At 43.3% G+C, this 24,605-nt stretch overlaps 1 protein-coding gene across 30 annotated transcripts in view; it reads right to left on the bottom strand.

The window, feature by feature from the left end:
• celf2 (cugbp, Elav-like family member 2) overlaps positions 1–24,605 on the bottom strand; it is a 910,164-nt gene that overhangs the window by 182,746 nt on the left and 702,813 nt on the right. For all 30 annotated transcript variants that reach the window (XM_059654470.1, XM_048554197.2, XM_059654471.1 and 27 more), the window contains one exon: positions 2,485–2,681. In XM_059654470.1, coding sequence (XP_059510453.1) covers positions 2,485–2,681 — 197 coding nt within the window. The remainder of the gene's footprint in view (positions 1–2,484; positions 2,682–24,605) is intronic.

The following is a 24,605-nucleotide window of genomic DNA, read 5'->3' as shown; positions in this document are numbered from 1 at the left end:
TGGGTCAATATTCTTCTCCACTCCCACGTAGCTACCACTAGCTTCCCTCCGATAACTCTCTCTCTGCAGCTCGAGCCACATCCCAACAAAGGCTCATGCACTATCACTCTCATTGTTGCCTGTAACATGTTCAGCACTTCCCCTTACCCATGGCTAACCTTAAATGTGCTTGCTGCAGCATTTCAACAATAGTTGGCTGTACAGTCAGAGCACGGCACTGAAATGCAGGAGCATCCTGGAAATAGGCTGGAGATTTTCCATGAGTGTTCTTAGAAGCTGGCACTTGTTGGGTGCCAATGTCTGTGAACAGGAGGTGTGAATTGCCAGTGCTCATGAACATGACAAAGATGTTGGTGTCCTACATGGAGCAAGTAGCGAGATGAACCTCCCATTCTGGTTTCCATGCCGAATTTTTCCAGTGGTTAGTTTGTATGGCAATTTTGGCAAGATCACAGGCCATGGCGAGATGCACTGTTAACAAGGTGTTTAACGAATAGGAATGAGTGTTGTTTGCAAGCTCTCTGCTGCCATGACAGAATCTCACCAGACCAACTGAGAAAAGCCCATGAGATGTGGCATGTTAATCTCAAAGCTGACATGGGTATCGCTGAACACCTTGCCCCGTCCTGTCACACATCTCACAAAAGCTCACATCATTCCAACTCTGATGTGATTGACCCAACATCTTTGCTTCCTACAAAATTATAAAAGGTGTCTTGCAATAGCATGTAACTAAGAGGGGGAAGCAATATTCAAAGTGGTTCACGCACAGCGCAAGGCTGGTGGAAGAGGAGCATACTAAGGCAATAGGAGTACCCCTCAAGGGAAATATTCCTGAAATCTACAAACCCACTGCCAGATTTGGAAGCAGTCTGGAATCTCATATAGATCTACTGCATCCACTGGGAAGATTGGGGCTGCCTGCCACTATACTGCAAAATGACATCTCGAGTAACACAAGTTCACGAACCAGAGTAATTATACACTAGGTCACCTGCTATGATGGCATCAAACTGGAATCTTGGTCTGGAGAACAGCCAGGAATTCAACTTTTATTTTTAAGCTCTAATGCTCTAATGGAACACATCGTCGGCATCCCAGCATTAAATTTGCTCTAAAAACGGCTTAAATGAAGCAGAAAATGGATGACTGGATAACTATGGTGTTTAAATTGTCAGCACTCTTGACTTGAGCTATCTATTGTAATTTGTTAGAATTCGCAGGGATCTGAAGTTTGGAAAGGGAATTTCTCCTTTATTTCCTTTATGAAATGCAGCACAATGGATCCAAGATGTGATGCTTTGGTGTTTCCAAAGATATATAACTTGTGAAGTTAAAGGTACAGGAAGGGTTAATAACAAAACATCTTAAGATATAATAATTGGCTTTAATTTACACACTACTGGTTTCTAAAAATGAGGAAGACTTGCACTGTGTAGCATTTTTCACAACCACCAGATGTCTCAAACTGCTTTATAGCCAACGAAATACAGTAAGAAGTGTTTTCACTATAGCAGTGCAGTAGTGTAAACAATGCAGCAACCAATAGCACACAGAAAGCTTCTGCAGATAGGGATTTGATAATGGGAAGACAATCCGCCTTTGTTATGCAGGTTGAGGGATAAATATTGGCCATAATAGAAGGAGCAACTCCCATGCTCAAGTCCAAAATAGTACAATGGAATCTTTCATGCCCACCCAAGCAGGCAGAGTGGCCTTCAATTGAAGTCTTCATCCAAAAGGCAGCATCAACGATCGCCCATTTTTGTTTTCTTGACATGGAGGGGGCCTTGAACCCAGCACCCAAAGGTGAGGGTGCCACCAATGGAGCAACAGTTGACACGTTTATTTGATTTTAATAACGGTACAATGTTAGTTCTGGCTAACATTTGACCTTGACTAGCATCGAAAACAGATAACACGGTCAGTCATTTATTTGCTGCTTGCTGTGTGCACATTGCCTGCCACATTCCCTACGTCACAACATTTCGACAATAGTTCTTCATTTCTGGATATCGTCACTACACTGCTGCAGTCTTTGACTGGTTGGAGAGTGATTTGGATGCTCTTAGGTCATAAAAGGTGCTGCCCTGACCTCAGCACTTTCTCAATACGGTGTACGGCCTAATTCCTCACTCTCTCACGATTCCTTCATTGCAATGCACAAATTCCCAGCAGCAAAACCAGCTTTTTAAACATCGCCAAGTATTGTTTGACACATTTCTAGCACTGGCAGGTTTTGAAAAGTCCTCGAATCTCATGTGCTGAAGTTACCTTCCCCGAGATGTTTTGCAAGTCATGCATTTTACATTAACCACAGTGATCAGAATATAACCCATACTGTGCTGTGCACACCGCACCACATAGATCTGTAGAACATTGACTGAAACTGAAGAAATAGAATTGTTCCATTGGGTGCATCTCTAATGTATTTCCCTCAGTAAAGAGGACATCTGCACAATTAAAATAAAACCATTTCTGTACCTTTGCTCTGTGGAGGGTTCTGGCTGCGATCTCTAAGGACATTGATCTGGTACACTGTCCCATACGGCTCAAACAGCTCCTTTAATTCTTTTTCTGACCAAGATCTTGGGATCTGGCCGACAAACATCTTAATGGCATCTGGGTCTGGCTGGTCCGAGTGATCTATTGCACCATTCATCTTGTTATTTGTACCGTTACTGTTATAGAACAAAAGAAAAAACAGGTTAGACACTGGCTGAGATGGCAACCTGCATTACCATGTTACATGTTGCTTGGCCTGCTGTGTTCATCCAGCCTCGCATTTTATTACCATGTTACAGGTAGAACTGGTTTTCTGAGCAAATTGACACATCAGTATGGAGTTACTGTTCTTAACTTCCAATTACATTGATATTGTCTCTTTAATACATTGGTTCCTATTCCTGAACAGACACACTGACTGATTTGGCCTTGTCCAAGGGGTAGTCATCACATGCACAGAGCAGCAGTGAGGACCTGTGCAGATGGAAATGGAGCAGATTGCTGGCTTGTGAGAGACAGAGCAAACATGTGCAGCAACTGTGGCGATTTCACAACTTTTGCCCATACTGCAATGCCTTCCAAAAGTGATCCCAAGTCAGCATGGTGCAATAAGAAGCAACGTAAATGCAATCATGACTTACATTAAGCAGCTTAATGAGAAAACAGATAATACAAATTAAAAAAACATAACTACATATTAGTCAGCTCTCAAGTGAGGGTCATTGTCACTGCAGTTAAAGTCGAGGCAAAGCTTTAAGACAGCACATGACAGGAAATGTTCAGAACCCCAAACGACTCCAAGTGAAATATGCTAATTACTTTGTTTTAGAAGAGTCTGTTAAAGCATGGATTTGATCAGCAAAAGCCGTCCCACTGTCTGGCCTTATCTGTCACTGAAACAGGACACGATTCAATGCTTATGGAAATTTCTCCACTTTTTGGTTTAAAAGGAGAGCTTCGGTTGGCTCTTTTCTTGATGCAAACTGTTCTCTCAAGTTCCTTAACTCTGTCTTCCTGTATTTCGAACCTATTCAACCACAAGGCCTTGTGACTAAACCACCACACACCTCTCAAAAACAATGCTGCTCTGAAAGCGCGTCATGGAGAAATGAATTGTGAAACATTCACAAATGCTTCAAGCCAACTGAAAAGGGCCAGTTGTACACATCTGATAAACAAATCTTGTTTTTTATGGTCGACAAAGGCTTACACACTTCATTAACCAGTTTGGAGCAGCTATCGAAAGGCTGGTTGAAATCTAAATCCCAACGTGCTTGACAATTTCACAAGCTGACTAACCCAAAGTGAGTGTTTGATAACGGACAAGTTTAAAGAAACAACTCTTTGGTTGAAAGGCCCAGGGTAATTGCTGGCTCATCTTTGGCCAGCGGTATGTAGTCCCTCCTACTGCGGAAAGGAAATATGCAATGCCATCAAAGTAGACTGTCCCTCGGTCCTTTCTGCTTCATCCTTCTTCCTCAATATGCTGACCACTTCAGTTGTAGTTCTGCCCAATCTCCCAATGAAATGGCTCTTCCATGCATGCAAACCAAAACTGCGACAGGCTGATGGTGTCACAGCAGCGCCAAATGCATCTCCTTTGGATGCCTTAAAGCATGCAGTGTTCTACTGTGAACCACCTGCTGATTAGCAGGAATGGGAAAGTCTGGCTAATTCTATTCCCTTATTGAAACACAACTTGAAGCACTGACCTGACTGGGGGCAGCTAGCCCAGTATAGCCTGGATCTAGAGTCACTAACCTTTAGTTCAGCAGGGGCTTGTACAACTGCAGGCATTGATTTCTATCAACACCAGCCAGTTGCTCGAAAGTGGCAACTTATAATGTGTACACAGAGTCATAGTTTTGTATAGTATGGAACCAGGTCCTTCAGTTCCACTTGATAATGTCGAACAGATATCCTAAATTAATCTAGTCCCAATTGCCAGCATTTGGACCATATCCCTTTGAACCCTTCCTATTTATGAACCCATCTAGATGCCCTTCAACTGTTGTAATTGTACCAGCCTCTACCAATTCCTCTAGCAGCCCATGCATACATGCACCACCCTCCTGCATGGAGAAACTGCTCCTTAGATCCTTTTGAAATCTTTCCCCTATCGCTTTATACCTATGCGCTCTAGTTTTGGACTCTGCTACCCTGAGAAAAAAGACCTTGGCTATCCATGCCCCTCATGATTTTGTGCATCTCTATAAGGTCACCCATCAGCCTCCAACTCCGCAGGACAAATAGCTTCAGTCTATTCAGGCTCCCCCCTATATTTCAAACGCTCCAAATCCAGCAACATCTTTGCTGATCTTTTCTGCATCATTTCAAGTTTAAAAACATCTTTCCTACAGTAGGGAGACCAGAATCAAACTCAGCTACCCTAAAGCGGCCTAAACAATGTTCTGTACAGCTGTAATATGACGTCCCAACTGCTATACTCAACGTATTGATGCCTTCTTCACCACCCTGCTTACCTGTGACTCCATTTTTAAGGAACTATGAACCTACACCCCAAGTTCTCTTTGTACACGTTAGCCTTGTTGGGGGAGTTTGTGGGTGGAGGACTATGGAGGAAGGTTGTACTGGTATTATTTGCTCATTGAGCAGTGGCTGGTCAAGTGCCATATTGCCAGAGGTGGAGTGGAATTTGCTGGTAGGCCCTGGGGTCTTGTGTACCCTTGGAAACTCAGCCAGATAGAGACAGTGGGCCACGAGGGCCACTACTCCAGACTTCAAGACAATCCCTGCCTGCCTGGCCTCAGATCACCCCGGAGAGGGGCTCTCTGTTGAAGGTGGCCCAGTATCTGTGGCCTTTTGTTGTAAATTTTGAAATTCAGAAACATAGAAAATAGGCAGAGTTATTCAACCCTGCAAACCTTCTCTTCCATCCAATATGATCGTGGCTGATAATTTTTTAAATTCATTCACAGGATAAGTGTGTGGCTGGCTCAGCAGCATTTACTGTCCCTCCTTAATGGCTCAGAGGGCAGTTATGAGTCAACCACATTGCTGTGGGTCTGGAATCACATGTAGACCAGACCAGGTAAGGACAGCAGTTTCCTTCCTTGAAGGACATTAGTGAACCAGATGGGATTCATGGTCATCATTTGGACTCTTAATTCCAGATTTTCTTTTTCTATTCAATTTAAATCCCACTATCTGCTGTGGCGGGATTCGAACCCAGGTCACCAGAACATTATCTGAGTCTCTGGGTTAACAGTCCAGCAATACCACCACTGGGCCATTGCGTCCCCAGTAGAAGATTTAAAAAAAAAAGACAGGTTCTCCCTCATGGCTTGTGCAATGTTTAGCTACAATCATCACAGTAGATTATCTGCTAAATATCTGATGGCTGTGGGATCTGACTGTGCATAAAATGAATCTTTTCATGGAAATGTCTTCATCATTTATTGGGATATCTGCATGGCATTGAAAGGGATGAAATAAACACACTCTTTACTTTTGTTTTGCAAGGGAGGACTGTGATAGATCCGAAAACAACATCTTTTTCCGTTGCAAGAAAAACTACATTGATACTGGCCCTGCCTTCAAAGGAAACAGTACTTGAAAAACTGAAGTGCTAAATGTCCAGAGGGTAACATGCACAAGGCAACACTGTTTGATGGTCATGAGACAGAAATGAAATAAATCAAGGGACATTAATTTCTGCTGCCAGGCACAAAGGGAACTAGTCTAGAAGAATGCAAGGAATTATGGTCCTTTTTAAAAAAGGACTCTTAACCCTTAGCTTGCTGAATGATTTAAAGAAGTCATAAACAAAAACAATGCACTGTTTGTGTTGTCACAACTCACCAATGTGAGGGAAAGGACTTCTCTACCCTGGCCCCACAACTGTTGTTATTTTTTACATTAAGGCAAGCGATTGAGCTGTAACGGATTAAGCAGGATGCAAGCAAACCCTGATAGCTTGGAAATCCTGCAATGCAATTTTTGCCTGGCAGGCGGAAACAGCATCTGACATTGTTTAGGAGGACCATCAGAAATCCATTGTTTTCAGTATAAACACCACGACCAACATTATTCAGCGAGTTGAAAGCAACGCCCATACTTGGATTCCTGCCTGTTTAACCTTCCAGGCTGCTGTCAGTAATCATTTGACACATTAGCAGAGTTAGTGGCTAGGTGGCTCTGTACAGTCCGAATAGCACAGGGATCTAGTGATTATATGATCACAAGCACCAAAAGAACGCAGCCAATCTCAACTGGCACCAATTCTCTCTGGTAATCACTTATGTACACGACCATCACTCACAACCCTGGGCCCATCCAGATCTTTCACATTACATGAAGATTTGTGGTCTATCCCACTTGTCAGTTTAATAGCTCGATTCATCGTCTGCTTGGCTAACCCGCAGTCCTCTCTTTTTAATATCCTGTTTACCATTTCGGTCGAACTGCTGCGCTTGTGTACATTTAATCAATTGCCTTTGCAATAAAAGACACTTCTTAAAAGCCGTTAGCAGATATTCATTTGGATTTAATTGCTCCATTATTAATTTCATTACACCCAACACTGCCTTGCATTGTGTTGATGTGACAGCTGTGTGAAAATGCCACCCCTCGTTCACAATTCTGCACACGTCTGTCAGCTGTACATTCACTGGCATCTCAGGCTAGTCTGTCCCCACGCACCCTGTTCTCACCAGCTGAAGTTTAAACAAAAAAGGTACCACTAGCCCCCACCAGCTAGAATTCTGGCAGAATTCTACAGCTCCAGCTCACAGAGAGCTAACTCTCCACACGTTCTCCCTGCTACAATCCCAAATGCCTTATTTAGTAAGAGTACAACAGTGTGTAATGAATTAGGAATAGTGGCTGGGCAACTGGATGGATATTTGGGGGAAATGAATAGAATTAAAGCACAGAGGGTGAAAAGGGTGAAAAACACTGGCAAAAAAAAAACCTGTAGGAAGAGCATATATCTGTAGCTTCCTGTGGTGGAACCCAACCTTTAGCAATGACTGCACCACAGCTTGCTGTTGTCCCTGAGGGTTAACCCAAAGACTGAGTACTTGCAGACAGAAAGGACTGCAGATGCTGGGAGCTACAGTCAAAAGTTGTGGAGCTGGAAAAGCACAGCAGGTCAGGCAGCATCCAAGGAGCAGAGACGTCACTGTTTCAGGCTAAAACCCTTCATAAGGGCTGGAGGGCTGGAGTGGAGTACAGTGAGTATTCTACTTGGGATCTGCAGAGCTACTAATTCACAATTTCACCAAGAAAGTCATCAAGAACTGCCTGTTTGCCTCATGCGATGATGTCCCAGTGTAAGAAACAGCTTCATAATGCGGGCTTTACACTTTTCAGGGGGGAAGGGGGTTTGACAGGCCTGACAAAAGGAGAATCGCAAAGTTGAGAGAGAGAGAGAAAAAGAAAATCACCAATTTCCTCCTAGTCTGATGTTCACGGAAATCAGAGATGAGGTTCTTTGATGTACATGCTGGAGAAAGAATTTCTCCCTTGTGTTCAAGTGTGTCTTCAAAGTGAATAATAATTATTTTTAATGATGGATTGTTACAATGTTAATTTTAATTTGAATTTCACAAAAAAAAATGCATGCACGAACATACACCAAGAAATTTAAAAAGCATTCAGTAAGGAGAATAAAACCAATGTCTACATGAGGCACTTCTGAATGTTTTGATCCAATAATGACATGCACTGTACTTTTGCAACCTACATATTCAGACGCTACTTTCCCCATTCATTTCAATATCTTTTGTTCTGATGCCAAGTGTAGAAACAATCCAATCGAACCAACATCTGCAGTTAATCATGCTGCACTGCAGTGATAACTCTCAGTTGCTGGAGAACCCAAGATAATAAAATGTGGGGCTGGATGAACACAGCAGGCCCAGCAGCATCTCAGGAGCAGAGTAACAACAGCCTGGTAATCAGGAGTTCAAATCCTCTCTATCAAGATGGAAAGTTTGAGAGTCACCCCCAGAACAAATGATTTTGCAAGTGCACTGGATGGTTGCAGTTTGCTGACAGAGATCTTTGGAGGGAGAGAAACCTACTACCATTGCCTGCTCTGACTCTGGCCGACCCTGTTGACTGTACCATTTTAACATAAGTGAGGGATTCAGCCCGCCAGTCTCCCGCTTTTACAAGCTTTCACCACAGGGAGACAAATGGTCCAGTGGTATTTTTGCTGACCTGTTAATCCAGAGTCCCAGGTAATGTTCTGCAGACCTGGGTTCCAATCCCACCATGGCAGACGGTGGAATTTGAATACAATAAAACAAAACTCTTGAATTAAGACTCTAATGCTGACCATGAACCCATTGGCGATTGTTGGAAAAACCCTTCAGGGACCGAAACTGCCATCCTTCCCTCGTCTGGCCTACATGTGACTCCAGGCCCACAGCAGTGTGACTGACTCTTAACTGCCCTCTGGCATTTAGGGATGGGCAGCAAATGCTGGTCTAGCCAGAGATTCCCTCATCCTGTGAGTGAATTTAAAAATAAACTTATCCCCACACTCCTCCTTCACTTTGTACCAACCTCACTGCAAAGTCTGTTGGACAACGGGCCCTACTGGTTTGATCAGGTTAAAACAAACTCTCTAATTCGCTCAGACATATCTGAAACAATGAGGAGGTAGGTCTGCCATGGGAAAAAAAAAACATGGGTAGCAATGCATGTGAACAAATTAGGAAGCAGTTACTGTTGATATTAACATGTGGACATTAAACACATGGGTGACACTTTAATAGAAGCATTTCCCTATTTAATGTAAGTGGATCTGTCACTGAGTTACAGTGGCAGAAGCAATTCCAAGGTGTTTCTCTGCTCATACCATAACCAGTCATTCCTTACCTGCATTAACATTTTTTATGCAATACAAGGTTGGGATGGCTACTTTGCTCAGAGGATTGTTAGTGTTTCAAATTTCCTTCCTCCAAGGTAGTGGAGGCTGGCTCTTGCCAAGTAAGTGAAGAGCTGCAGGGTATAGAGGAGATAGCAGAGTAGAGCCACTACCAGATCTCGCAGGCTCAAAGATGGGCCAAAAGGCCTCCTCCAGGTCCCTGGATCCTCAGCTCCTATGAATTGGATTTGTTAAATTAGTGCCTACATTAACATAAAGCTGCAAAATTTAAACAGGGAAAAACAGCACAACTGTTCACTTCCTGAGCGACACCTCTCATACCACATATAGATCGCTAAACTCAACTGGACGCATCAACACAAGAAAAGGCGAAAAGCTAGGAATACTGCAGCAAGTAACTCATCTCCTGACTCCCCAAAGCCTGTCCACTATCTACAAATCACAAGCCAGGAGTGTGATGGAATACTCCCAACTTGCCTGGATGAGTGCAGCCCCAACAACACTCAAGAAGCTTGACATCATCCAGGATAAAGCAGCCTGCTTGATTGGCACCACATCCACGAGCATTCGCTCCCTCCACCACTGACACTCAGTAGTAGCAGTGTGTACTATCTACCGGATGCACTGCAGAAATTCATCAAAGATCCTCAGACAGCACTTTCTAAACCCGTGACCACTTCCATCCAGATAGGCAAAGGCAGCAGATATATAGGAACACTACCACCAGATGGTGATTAGGAGTTGACATGCTTGGTAAATTTTCTTCTGTGTGTTCAAAGCCACTAGAGTATCCCATGCTCCCATTCCCACCAAGACCAGCTAACACATTGAGAACATGGAGCTGGACTTGTCCTGATATATATGTGAATTACTAAGCATCATTCCGATTCTGTCACACCCTCTAAAATCTATTCATGGCTTATACAGTCTCATTCCCCATTTACTTCCCCAAAATGTATTACCTTACACTTTACTATATTAAGTAGCTTTAGCCATTTACTTGTCTATCTACAAACCATGAGGTCTTCCTGAGGTCTACACTATTTAAACACCTACCAGCAGCAAAGTTCAAGACTGCACCTAGAGAAAGCAAGAACTGCCGACGCTAGAGTCAGTGTCAACATAGTGTGGAGGTGGAGGGACACAGCAGGCCAGGCAGCATCAGAGCAGTAAAGTCAACATTTTGGGTCAGGATTCTTCATCAGAACTGGGTTCTGATCACAGTTTGGATGGAGGGTTCTGACCCAAAATGTCAACTTTCCTGTTCCTCTGATGCTGCCTGGCCTGCTGTGTTCCTTCAGCTCCACGCTGTGTTGACTCAAGATTGTCCTTCCTGCGCCAAAGCCCATATCGTGCAGAATAACTGAGATTAAAACTGGACTGACTCTAACAGCTTCAACTTGTTTCCAATCTGAATAATGCATTTACTCTCTATGTCCCATCAGTTAATCGAGTTTGTATCTGTAGGGTTAGTTTCACTTTCATACTTGTCTGAGTTTTTCTATCCTATGTGAGACACTTACTCTGAACACATTCAGAAAATCAATGCAGTCTACTGACTTCTTTTTAACTCTCCAGTCACTGCTTTAAACAGAAATAATTGCTCTCCCTAAGCACTGACTTGCTGCTCCTATATGCACATGGTTGACCTCGATTAGCTCATCCAATTCTGAATGTGGGCTGCGCACAGTGTGTTGAGACAGAGCGGAGAGAGAGTGCGGAGGCAAGGTGGAACCAAGCCAAGACATCATTTGTAAATTGGTTGGGGTTGGCAGGGAGAGGGTCAGAAATCAATGCACAATGAAACAGGGAGATTAGCAAGAGCTCGGGTGAGCAACACTCTATACAGGACAGGATGTGGAAATTGATGGCCTGGGGTTTATGTCAGGTGGAAGACAGCAAGGGGCTGGATGAAAGCAAAACTTAGTGCTTCCCAGAGACAAGGTGACGACTGATCCTGAAACACAGCAATTGGCAGTGGTGTTGGAAACTGCAGCCAGAGAGAGATGGAAACGAATCTTAATGCTGAACAGTAATTTCGAAAACAACTGCACAGTAAAACTCTTTCACGGCACACATTACAGTTAAAAGCCCATTAAATTCATTTTTACAACGTTAAAGGTCAGCAATAATGTTTAAAACGTCTGTCTGTCTAATCTGTCACCAGGATAACATCATTTTCAGGTGGGCTTTTGTCTCAATCAAACGCGCAGACTTGGCAATGAGCTCTGATGTCGACTCGTTGATTTTCTTTTGTAGCTTTTCCCTATGACAATGCAATTGCCCGAACCGTGTAAATTATGTAGGACAGGACAGCATTAATTAAAATAACCCAATGACAGTGAATACCACAGCTCAAAGCATTGCTTCGATTCAAAAATAAATAGATCAGTGTTTGTATCAAATAAAACAAAACACTGCAGATGCTGGAAATCTGCACCAAGAACTGAAAATGCTAGAGAAATTCAGCAAGCCTGGCAGCATCTCTGGACAGAGGACTGAATTGCATAACAGTTGTATCGCATCACAATGTTAACCCTGTTTCACTCTCCATAAATGCTGCCAGACTATTTGCATTTATATCTAGTCGGCAAAATGGGCTTGGTGCAGACCAGTGCAGTCTGATAGTACTGGACCATTCACAATACTAGATCACCCTTATCAAAGGGTTACTGAACTCCAGTGGGACCCTGTTATAATCCAGACATTGGCACATTACACTTTTTAAAAGAAAAAGTGAAGTATGAGATCCGGGGAACTTATTAAGAGAATAAAGCCATAAGATTCCAGAGTTTGAAACAAACAACAATAAATTTTACTACACAATGTTAGAACACTAATACAATATATGCACGTAACACATTAAAACGTGGCAAATGACGCTAATTCACTCTGATTTGAACACAACATACCACACAAAAACAAATTTGACACAGCCGATGGATTTCACAGCGATTTTCCTCCAACATTAATAACACACTAGATCATCAAATCTCACTGAATTGCACAAGGGAAGACAATTCTTCATCGTGTTGATCAGGCCTTGAAATATCTTCTAGAGCTGTTCCATCATAGACTGCCAACAACTGTTCCCATTCTGATCAATCATTGCCCTTTCTTGGATTAATGTTCCCATGCATTCCAGAAATTACCCTCCAATACTTACTGACAGGCACCCAGCTTTTCACTGACAGCTAGCTTTACCAAGCTGGAATCAGCCTGGGCTTTCCTCCCTACCCTATCCCGAAGCTCCAATCTTGCCCAGAAGCATCAAGCAAATACTGCCTGGAGGGGGTTTTCAAACCCTACCTTTAGCTGTAGTGAACTGTTAACAGCACACTGCTTTGTTCTGAGCTCTCAAAGCTCCTGGGAGTTTTCCAGAAATCTAACTACAAGATCCAACTGCCTTCTAGCTCCTGAAATTTCTGACAGAGTCCAACAACACAAAGATTCCTACACAGAACCTGTGTAGTTAGGTTGCCTGCTCACCACTTCAACTCAAATCAGTACTGCCCAACTTCTCTCTCACACCCACTGAATTCGAGTTTTACTGCCTGCCACCTTTAAACTCTTCAGTGATCTTTGAGCTGTGCTCAGTGGCCTGTTGAAAATCTTTCAATTAGCCCTGCCCCTGTTTCTAGGCAGAGTTGTACAAAACAAATATTTTGGAACAACCAAATGTAACACCCCCTTACACTGGAGTGTGCCCAGAACGCTGGCTTCTGTAGCACCAAGATTGTTCACACAAGGAGGACTGACCACACCCTATTCCTAGGCATGTGGTCATCCAGTATGCTCTAAGAAAAAACAGTCGAGGGAGTGTTCATTCAGTGGGAAGAGTTTAAAAACAATAGAAAGTTTTTTGCTGTGCCTCTGTCTTATTTTGTTGAAGCTGGTAACTTACATTTTTGGGAGCAGTGGGTCATGGAAAGTAGCTCCCCAAAACAATCGATCAACTTTCATCAGCTCTGATAATGGAGTAGAAACCATTTGGGTCAAACTGATGATCCATTAAACATGCAGCACAATATGGAGTTACACTGGAGTCAATTTTCTATTGGGGTCAAAGTAAAATATCTGACCATTGTCTAAGCTCCATTCTGCTGTCAGCTAATGTCTACACACAACACCAAAGGGCAACCAGTGAGCGAATGTGGCTTTATCATTTCCCAGGTGCCAAGGTAAGGTATGAAGCATGGGATGATCCCAGTTATAAATGGTACAGATCCTCATGGTGCGCTGCATATACTTACTGAGCCGGAAGCTGCGGTAAGAGGTTAAGATGAGGCACCAGTAAGTTTCAAGCTGACATGGATTTAAAGCTTTTCATAACTTACCGGAAGATTTCACTGTAAAAGTTTACCCCTTGTCTGACCAGCACAGAGGTTCGTACCCAGTAGAAAGACAAGTGAGAAGTTAACAGCGTTAAAAAAAGCACAGACTGTGAAAAGCCATTCCTGCAAACAAGAACTTTCTTCTCAGAGTCTGTTTACAAGCTGATCCCCCATAGGTTTGACACGGCTATATTTTCTGGAGAGAAACTCTGCCACATTTCTTTTGGGTCATCTTAACCACTCCCCACAACAGACCCACTCAAGCAAAACAATGTTTCAATACTCAGCTATTTAAATCTGGCTAGATGCCTTGACAGTTTCATGCTTTCAGCCAGAGTTGCTCTGTTTATTTGCGGCACTCTTGCTTAGTATCATGCCTCAGTGATGTAAAAGATGGTGGGAATGAAGACACAGAGTGGATGGCGATTACACACTGAAAGTCCCACCCATCACTTGATCAGGGAGAGCTTTGACAAGGCTCATTTGGTAATTAAGTCATAGCCATCGTCCCACTGAACTCATTAGACAGAGATGACTGGTGGTTGGCTAACCTGAAGGTCACCACGCCCCAGGCAAGGGGAGAGGTTGAGAAAGAGAGTCCTACACGGTGACTTCAGCCAGTGCAGGAATTGAACCAGTGTTGTTGATGTCACTCTGCAACACAGACCGGCCATCCAGCTAACCGACCCTCATTGCCAATCAAGTGCCTCAGTGTTGCTCAGGAGAAATGAACCACACAGTGGAACACCACGTGTATGAGAACAAATCTGCCTAAGTTGTGGCAGAAGGGAGAGGTGCAACAACAAGGGTGTTATAGCAAAGAAAGAATTACTGGAGGAACAAACAATGACTGGCTGGGTGTGTGATGGTTTTGCGTTGCCTCAATGCTTAAGTAATCGTCTCTGGTTAGTTGCTCAATGAAGTTTTCCAGGCTCACTACAGGACTGTTCCACAGTGTGCCTGTCTGCAAATCTGCCTCTTACCATCACTGTTAGCCTGTCAATTCACCGCTTGCCTGCTCATTTCACAAACTTGCTCATGAAACAAATGTTATCAAAGTGAAAGATTTGATTCACAGCAAACAGCTGAATGAAAGATGATTCTCCATTGGCTCCAACAGCTCAGGAAAGAAGGTGCTAACTGTAGCAGGTGACCCAAAAGTGGTGCACATCCATCAAAGCACGCAAGATGCCTCAGAATATTGAAATGACCTTTCCCTAATCCCTGGCATTAACAGTCTTTTTTTCCTGTTTTTCCTTCCCCCTCATTATTTCTTTCACTTTTGACGCTCCATCTGGCTTGGGGAGCCTGCATCATGAGTCAATCACACTTCATTAAAACATCTTGAGCCTCCTTTAACATAGGCAGATGGAGTCATTCAGAATCAAATTAATTTCAGATTAATGCAGTCTGGACTCACTCCAGACTGTGGATGCAGTCGATTCTTGAGCCCACTGTTAGAATCGAACATTCTATTCTTTAGCCTGTTGTGGTTGGATGAATGATTTAAATGATGTATCCTCTACACCGGCCACACGTGCTGAGAAAATACAATCCCCCTCATGCTGTTGGCTTGCTCGGCACTCTATTTGTGTGAGGTTGCTGTTTCCTGAGCACACGTGAACACTAATCCGTCAATATACTGTCACAAAGCAGATAGAACCACCTGTAATATTGGTGAATGCTTCAAAGTACAGATTTTCTGAAAATCTAAACATAATATACAGGGGAAATGGAAGATTCAAGCCAAATACAGACTATGTTTAGATTTTTAGCTTCTATGCATACGATGGATTATTCTAGAGTGACGTGCTGAACTTATTTGTCTACTTGCTTTGTGACAGAGCCCAAGATAATAAAGTGTGGAGCTGGATGAACACAGCAGGCCAAGCAGCATCTCAGGAGCACAAAAGCTGACGTTTTGGGCCTAGACCCTTCATCAGAGAGGGGGATGGGGTGAGGGTTCTGGAATAAATAGGGAGAGGGGGGAGGTGGACCGAAGATGGAGAGAAAAGAAGATAGGTGGAGAGGAGCAGTTTCAAGGCTGAAGAGATTGCAAGAGAATTGCAGTGGGAGAGTGATTCCCTGAGGTTGGTCCGGAGGGTAACTTCTTCAGGTTAACCCTCCTCCCTCCGGACCAACCTCATGGAATCTCTCTCCCACTGCAATTCTCTTGCAATCTCTTCAGGCTTGAAACTGCTCCTCTCCACCTATCTTCTTTTCTCTCCATCTTCGGTCCGCCTCCCCCTCTCTCGCTATTTATTCCAGAACCCTCACCCCATCCCCCTCTCTGATGAAGGGTCTAGGCCCGAAACGTCAGCTTTTGTGCTCCTGAGATGCTGCTGGGCCTGCTGTGTTCATCCAGCTTCACACTTTATTATCTTGGATTCTCCAGCATCTGCAGTTCCCGTTATATCTGTGAAAGAGCCAGTTATTTTTTGGGATCCGACTCCCGTTGAATGACCCTTTCTACGTTACGTATCCGTAGGTTTTTAAATTAATGATCAGACATCATCATGAGATAACGGCACTGCGTCATTTCCCTACCTCATCGAGAGGGCTGAACCAGGTCAAAAACCAAGGAAACTTGGACTTTTGGGATTTAAGGTGGATTTACTAAGATTACAACATCATTTGTTTCAATTGATGAAAAAAGGGGAAAATCTGAAACACTACTCCAAAATTAATCTCAGCAGCAGAACAAAGGAGGGTTGGCCAAAGTCAAATTCAAGTTCAGGATGAATCTGATGCACAGATTAAGGGATTTCAGATTCGAGGAAACAAAAAGAGTCTGCCAACATTGCAGGAGTGGTTGGGGGAAAATATTTTTAGCATGGCACAGCTCACTTGAGCTGAAAGATATCCTTCATCTCTGTATCCCCAGCGTCCTTGAGAACTCGTTACGATGAACCTGCAAAGTAGGAGAGGAGGAAAGTGGTGGATGTATTGAAAATTCTTCTGCTAAGTAAAAACAACTGAACCATCAGTTCTAGAAACAAATACAAGGACTAATGGACTTCAACCCCAGTTCCTGCAGGTTGCTCAGATATGCCAACAGCTCCGTGAAGATGTACAACAATCTCAATTCTATCCAAACATTATTACAGACTCCAAATATTCTGTTATGTGGCCCTTACGGTATACAGGTGATCTCTCGCCTTGCCCGACTTTAAAACATAGCCTGTGACTACACGCCCCCTGTTGTTAGTCACTAACAGTCTGTCCAACTGTCTCTCTTTGAGCTCTATCCTATCGTTTGCTCCCTAGCCCACCCACCTCCCTATTTACTGCATATAAACTGACGGTTTCCCAGCCACCATCAGTTCTGAGGAAGGGTCACCAGACTCGAAATATTAACTCTGTTTTTTCCTTCACAGACGCTGTCAGACCTGCTGAGCTTTTCCAGCAACTTCTGTTTTTGTTCACAGCGTACAGGTGACCTGGATACCCAAATTCAGGAGAAAGCAGCAGGAATTCTATCACGGATTCACAGTGATGTGAATAATCACAGGCCACTCAATTGCCAGTGCTCTTCCGCAAATGCCTCGAGGTAAACCAGCTTCAGAGGCTGGGATTGAGTGGGGAACAGAGAAAACAGGCCTCGAGTTTCCCCAAATGTGGATCCTGGAGGCATCCTCCCAAATGGCTCCCTGTTCAACTGGGCTGAATTGTTTATAACGGAGTAGAGACGTTGAAAGGGTAGTTCTGGTATTTGTCAACATGCATGGATGTTGCCAGGAACAGGCTGACATATCTTGGCCCAGCCTAACCCAGGAATACTTCACTTCCTGTGGAGTTGGTGCTCAGGGATGTTCTGTAATCGCAGCTGCAGCCACACGGGAATTGAGGACATGTTGTGAATTTCCCTTTTGTTATTGGTCTCAATGTTTGCTAGTACAAACTGTTTCAGTAAGTATTTTCGTAGAGAACCAGCCATTGGTGAAATCTTGCTCAGCTGTTTATTGCCAATTTGTAAAAGAAAATAACTTCAGCACCTGATGAAGAGCAGACTTCTTCCTTGCCACCAGGTTTTAAATTTTTTATTTCAGGACTGAATTCCCATTACTTGGTGGGGTGGGGTGGGGGCACGTGTACACTAGAAAATGTACTGCAGAGCCTGGGAGATGTGATCAGCAGAATGGGAGCAAGTTCTTTCAAAATTCAGAAAAGATGGCTCTTAAAACACTTACTGTAGTGTTGGGAGGGTGTCTGCCTCACTCTCTCCATGTGCAATTCCACTCCAATTTCCTGCCTTCACTCCATTTTCTCTGTTACAATTACCTGATGAAAATCCGTTGATCTTGGTTTTGAACACTCCAATTGTACCCCCTCCCAGCTTTTTTAGAGTGGGGAGTAGCAGGAGTTCCAGACTTCCACCACCCTTGATGTGACAAAGATCTTTCCGATTGTAGCTCTAATTCCAAGATGGCACCTTGGGTCCTCTTCCTTTGTATATATCCTATCAAATACTTTTAACACCTGAAATCAGCCCTCAACTTTCAATTTGAAACCTGATTCATCAGGAAAGCACCAATTCCTACATTTTTGACTGAAGGCGTGTCATTGGACAGTATTAACCACAGTCTGCTCTTACAATAACCAAGATGCAATCTACTAACCTGGATTGCGCAATAGGCCACCAATGATCTAAGAACTGATCTGTAGACCTGGGCTGACCCATGAACTATCCTAGTAATATAGACTGACAAGGTAGATTTAAATTGGGTTAACTAAAGAATTAGTCTAGAGACACTGGCCAATGAAGAGTCTCCTTAATAAACCCTAATGATTAGTTATGGATTAACTCAAGGGTCACACTGTTCATCTGAACTCAGTACTGCTTCACACATACAGGACCTAGTATGCAAATGAACTATTAACAGAACTTCAATGGTATATAAAGATAATCAGAAGTTCTAATCAATTAAACAAATCCACAGCTTGTATAAGCACTTTAAACACATTCGAGTTATTTCTTACTTACATGACACCTTTTAATCATCAAATTAATCAACTTATTCCAACTGAAATAGCTTTTCTTTTCAAAAAAAACACAAGCTTATCAACAGCTGATTATTTATTTCCTGCCAATAAAATTGCACAAATTGAACTGATTTTGTCCATCTGCTCATGGTTTGCCTGAGGGCCTCAAACCAGCCTTCAAGACATGTGTCACACTTAACAGATTACCACGCTCATCTTCCTGCTCCGGCACCATTATCTTGGTTGTCTCTCAAGGTCTCTTTGTGTTACATGCTGCTCTGCTTCAGGATCATTTGATTATGTAGCTTCAGTTTCCGTAAGTATACTGACAACACCTGGTTAATACCTCACCACCCTCTCTCTCGACTCCCCTACTATTGCTAAGCCACCCAAATGCTCACCTGGCACCCAGACCTGGAGGGGGAGATAGTTCCTCCAAATAAACACATGAAGGACTGCTTTGCAGAACTCCTCCGCTTGGTTTGCAATAAACAACTGCACCTCCCAGTCATGAACCATTTTAACTCCCCCTCCCATTCCTCAGATGACATGTCCATCATGGGCCTCCTGCAGTGCCACAATGATGCCACCCGAAGGTTGCAAGAACTCATATTCCGCTTGGGAACCCTGCAGCCCAATGGTATCAATGTGGACTTCACAAGCTTCAAAATCTCCCCTTCCCCCACTGCATCCCAAAACCAGCCCAGCCTGTCTCCGCTTCCCTAACCTGTTCTTTCTCTCACCCATCCCTTCCTCCCACCTCAAGCGGCACCTCCATTTCCTACCTACCACCTCATCCCGCCTCCTTGACCTGTCCATCTTCCCTGTACTGACCTATCCCCTCCCTACCTCCCCACCTATCTTCTTTTCTCTCCATCTTCGGTCCGCCTCCCCCTCTCTCCCTATTTATTCCAGAACCCTCTCCCCATCCCCCTCTCTGATGAACGGTCTAGGCCTGAAACATCAGCTTTTGTGCTCCTGAGATGCTGCTTGGCCTGCTGTGTTCATCCAGCTTCACACTTTGTTAACATGAAGGACTGAAACTACTTTCTTTGATCTCCACCTAGAAATCCTGCTCCCTACTTTTTGACAACTGTCTGGAAGCTGAAGCAAACTGTTGGCAATCTTGATCTCATATTTAACCTTGAGATGAACTTCTGACCACACATTCACCCCATCATTAAGGCACCCATACTTCCTCCTCCAGGAATTCCGAGTTCTGCCTCTGCTCCAACTCAAGATGTTCCTGTACTTTTTTGTTAACTTGAAACTCAGCTATTCCAGTGCACCCCTCTTGGGTGGCTAACATTCTAACCTCTGTGACTACGAGGCCTTCCACAGCTGCTCAAATCCGAACCCTCAGTAAATCCTATTCACCCATCACATCTGCAACTGCTGAGTTTCATCGGCTCCCAGTCAAATAATGCCTCCTGTTCGGACTTCCCTCGTTTCCGAATCCATCCAAGTCATCACACTTACACCCCACACCATTCATGCCCCTCCAATTTTGACACCTTGAACTTACTGAATTTAAATACTCCACCATGAGGGAATCTTTCTTTCAGCTGTCTGCGCTCCAAACCCTTGAAATCTCTCCCTAAACTTTTCTACCTCTATTTCCTCCTTTAAAACTCTGCTCAAAACATAGCTCATTTGTCAAGCTTTTGCTTGCATGCCCCAATATTTCTCTTTGCGGTTCAGCTTCAAATTTTATTAGATAACGTTCCTGTAAGGTACGTTGAGACTCTGGGATGCTGAGGGAGCAGTACCAGCCATGGATATCACTTATCCACTGTCTCTTCACATTTTGCCACCACTTATAGATCAATGAATGTCTCAGGAGACAATCCACCTCATGCACCGACAAAAATTTGTTGTTTAGGGAGCTGGACAACACGTGGAATTGGAGCCCGTGATATTCCAAGGCACGTGGTGCTGGCTGCAGTGCTGTGTCAATGGTGCCTTACAAACATTCAACCAGCTATGACCAGTCACTTTAACGCACCACTGTGTTCCATGGCCAATATCTCTGCCCCAGGCTTGCTGTAATGCTCCAGCAAAGCTCAGCTCAAGCTGGAAGAACAAGAACTCATTTTCCGCTTGGGGACCCTGCAGCCCTCCTGGTGTTCATCCGGCTCTACACCTTGTGGACTCAATATCAAGTCCAGATAACTTTAGGGCTTGAACTCTCCTATGTCCTTAACCAGTGCACGAGGCCTTGTTATCACCTAGTCTGCTACTACACGCAACCCATTGTTAGCCACTAACAGTCCCATTTAGTAGCTATTCAGCCTGTAAGCCAGATCATCATCCACTCCTTGGTCTGTCCAACTGTTCTTCTCTATCTTTGGGCTTTATTCCACCAATCGTGTGCTCCTTACCCCCTTCCTCCTGTCCTATCTCGCATATTAAAACCGACAATTTCCTAGATACCACCAGTTCTGAGGAAGGTCACCGGACCCGAAAAATTAACTCTGGTTTCTCTGCACGGGTGTGGCCAGACCTGCTGAGCTTTTCCAGTGACTTCTGTTTTTGTTTATGGCCAAAACAGACGCCAACAATTGTGAAAGGGAAGAGAGTTAGAATACCAAGGATTTGCTGGTATGCATGTCAGGGCAACAAGCACCATTAATGAACCTTCATGGATAAGCAGTTAAAATAACGAGCTTACTCATTATCATGCCTCCCCTATCCAATGTACATCAGTGCTAGTGATGAAGTGAATATCATTTGACAATACTGAACAATATAAATTATCATAGCAAAAAGTTGCGGCACCAAAACAAAATGATCAGATATCCCCCACACAGCCATGCAGTGATAACAAAACACAGATCTGACAAACTGATGTGGAGGTTTTGTATTTGTTCATTGGTTCTTCTTTAACCCCCTGGACATATTTTGCTTAAGCCACAAAATTGCTTTTTCAATGATGCACCACAACGTTCAATTCAGATGACTTTCAAATAATTCCCAAATCAATCAACACCAATCTCTGCTTGGCTCAAGCTAGTTGCAGGATCGATGGGTTTACTGTATGAAATCTGAAGGAGTCTAGTGCACAGCAACATAACAAATGGGGCTCGGGAAGGGGAACTAACTTAATATAAATTAATGACATCTTAATTCTGAGTCGATGAGACGTTAAATGTGGAATAGGGTCAATGTTGTACTTTCTAAGTTTCCAGCAGGGGGCAGAATTTACCCCCTCAATTTTGCAACTTCTTTTGGGAAATATACCTCTGTAACTAGAGTCTGCATCCCAGTAAGAAAGGAACATTGGTAGGGTGGGGTGGTTGGGAATTCAAAAATCAGGTGAGAAAAATAAATTTAGATTGAGAGTGTGCACCTGAAAATGCTCATACCCTCTTTCTTAAAAAAAAGCGCCATCACATGGACCCTTTCCACTGCCCCATTCCCTCTCGAGAACGGAGGTCAGAAATTCGCACCGCACCAATGACCCAAGTGCATTATATATGTTGCTGTAGTTTGCCTATTTTGCCAGGCTATCCAACAAAGGAATCCCTTATCTAACTTGTTCTTGAGCATGCCTTACTGCAGCTCACTGATAAAAACCCGCATTTATCTAGCTCCGAATCATATCCTCAAAACAATCTAAAATACTCCATTAACTTTAGAAGTGAGATCATCATCTGGGCAGCATAGCAACAAATGATACAAACACGGAAAAGGAGATAATTCATCAGTTAATCTGCTTTTGATTGCAAGATGGCTCTTTTCCAAGTGACCAGAATTCCTCATATCTCATGGAATAAATGCAATAAGATTTTTATCATCCATCTCATTAGACAGATTGGATGCCGACCTCACGTCTCATTAGACAGAGGGCGGTCTGGAAATTTTTCTGGAGAAGGGTCCCGACCAGAAACGTCAACTTTCCTGCTCCTCTGATGTTGCCTGGCCTGCTGTGTTCCTCCAGATCCAAATTGTCACCTGAGACTCCAGCATCGGCAGTTCTTACTATCTCTGGAAATGAGATTGTTCTCAATTTGTGACACCATTTTCTCTTTATTTTTACACAGAATCTACTGCCGTGGTGTACCATCCTGCATTACTCTAAAACTGTGAGGTTTGTGCATTCGTTTCAGAGGACAGTTAAGAGTTTTAGGGTCTGGAGTCACATGTAGGCCAAGAAACTTGATTCAGAAGGGGAGACATCTTTGTGTTTATTAATGCTACAAATAACAAATCCCTTAAAATCACTCTAGAACACAATAATTTCGTGAATATCTGGAGAAAGACAAATGATTCCGTTCGTGAATCACAGGTTTTTAAACAATAATTTGAGAGTTATGCCATGGAGATTTTATGTCATAACAGCATAGAAACAGGTCCTTTGGCCCACCATGTGTATGCCGACCTACATTAATCCCACCTACCAGCGCATGACCGTACACTGCATCGGTTGTCATTGTTTTGTATCAAATTTAAATTGTGCCACCTACTGTGGTGAGATTTGAAGCTATAGCCCAAAAACCTTAACCTGGGCATTCTGGGTTACCTGCCCACTGATATAGCCACTAGGCTATCATCTTCCCTTCAGTATTCAGTGCTTGATGGCATATTCCGAATGAGGTGGGATCTGGGTCAGGCTGAGCTAATCTAATCCTTGGACTCACAGCTTGCTACTGTAGAGTTCCAGGCACCAGTTGTGACCCACGAAACAGTTCACTATCCCAAGGAGAACAAAGAGTGGCAGGAATCATCAGCCATGACAGCTAGCAACGGCTGGTGAACTCAATGTGCAAACATTCCCTGCTAGATCCACAATAAGGCAGGAATCAGCCTTCAGTAGTCTCTTTAAGAGTCTGCTGATTTCAATGCCAACCACTTGAGAATTCTGACCAGTCATGCCGCCTGCAGTATAAACATGGCAAAGTGGCTCAGCACTAAGCATCAGGGCTATGACAACAGCTTCACTAAATGACCAGGATGCCGAAACAGATGCCTTTCCTAATCTGGCAGGCAACTTGTGTGGAGTAATAAGCACACGTTCACTAACGGCCATGTTGTCCATACAGACTCTTATCAACCTTGTGCAACTGAAGTGAAGTTCCAGCCAAAAATACAAGAGCCCGTCAACTCAAGTTTCTTCTCCCATGAACGTGCTCAGGTCATGAACTGGGACAATCCAGAAATTCCTGGGATCAGAGCACTACCTGCTGAGATAACCAAGCTACAATTAACAGCTACTTTCACTAATGTACGTAGAAAGGGTAAGTCCTTGAGACAAACTTGATTCCGGAGGGGAGACATCTTTGTATTTATTAATGCTCCAAAAACAAATCCCTTAAAACCACTCTAGAACACAATCATTTCTTGAATATATGATAATGAAAAACAGAAAAGGGTTTAAAATGGAAACTTTAGGCTTGACTAACAAAATTAAAAACATATCTTTAAACATCTCGCATACTCAAGAATCACATCATATGGTAACAATTTTGGAAAGTACACTTGCATGGAAGACGACGTCTATATCATGTTTGGGTTACCATAGCAGTTTGGAAAATACAACATTGCTGATAATATTTTCATGCTAAGGCAATGTTCTGTTCAGAATTATTTTTCCAAGTAATATTTGGAAAAAAAAAGGAAATCTGGACAATAAAAAATATTGGACAAGGGAATAGTAACTTGTAACAAAGATTTTGATGGACGAAGTCACTTCCTTATTATATATTTGGAAAAGGCTTATCAGCTTGGATGGTTCCTATCAGTGTTGCTTCCATTGTCAATAAAAAGGGCTTCATCATTTCCGATGGAGGTTGTGGTATTTCGCCTCTAGAGACACAAGCTTATGACAGGAAAATGGAGTGAGACATGGAACAAGTCAAGGGGCACAGTAACATTTCCTCTTGAACAATCTCACAAATACAAGAATGATGTGAGAACCTGGCATT

The sequence above is a fragment of the Stegostoma tigrinum genome, chromosome 25 (assembly GCF_030684315.1).
Source record: "Stegostoma tigrinum isolate sSteTig4 chromosome 25, sSteTig4.hap1, whole genome shotgun sequence".
In the NCBI taxonomy this organism is placed as follows: Eukaryota; Metazoa; Chordata; class Chondrichthyes; order Orectolobiformes; family Stegostomatidae; genus Stegostoma; species Stegostoma tigrinum.
Note: the sequence above shows the minus strand (reverse complement) of the source record. Positions and strands in the feature narration are given on the sequence as shown.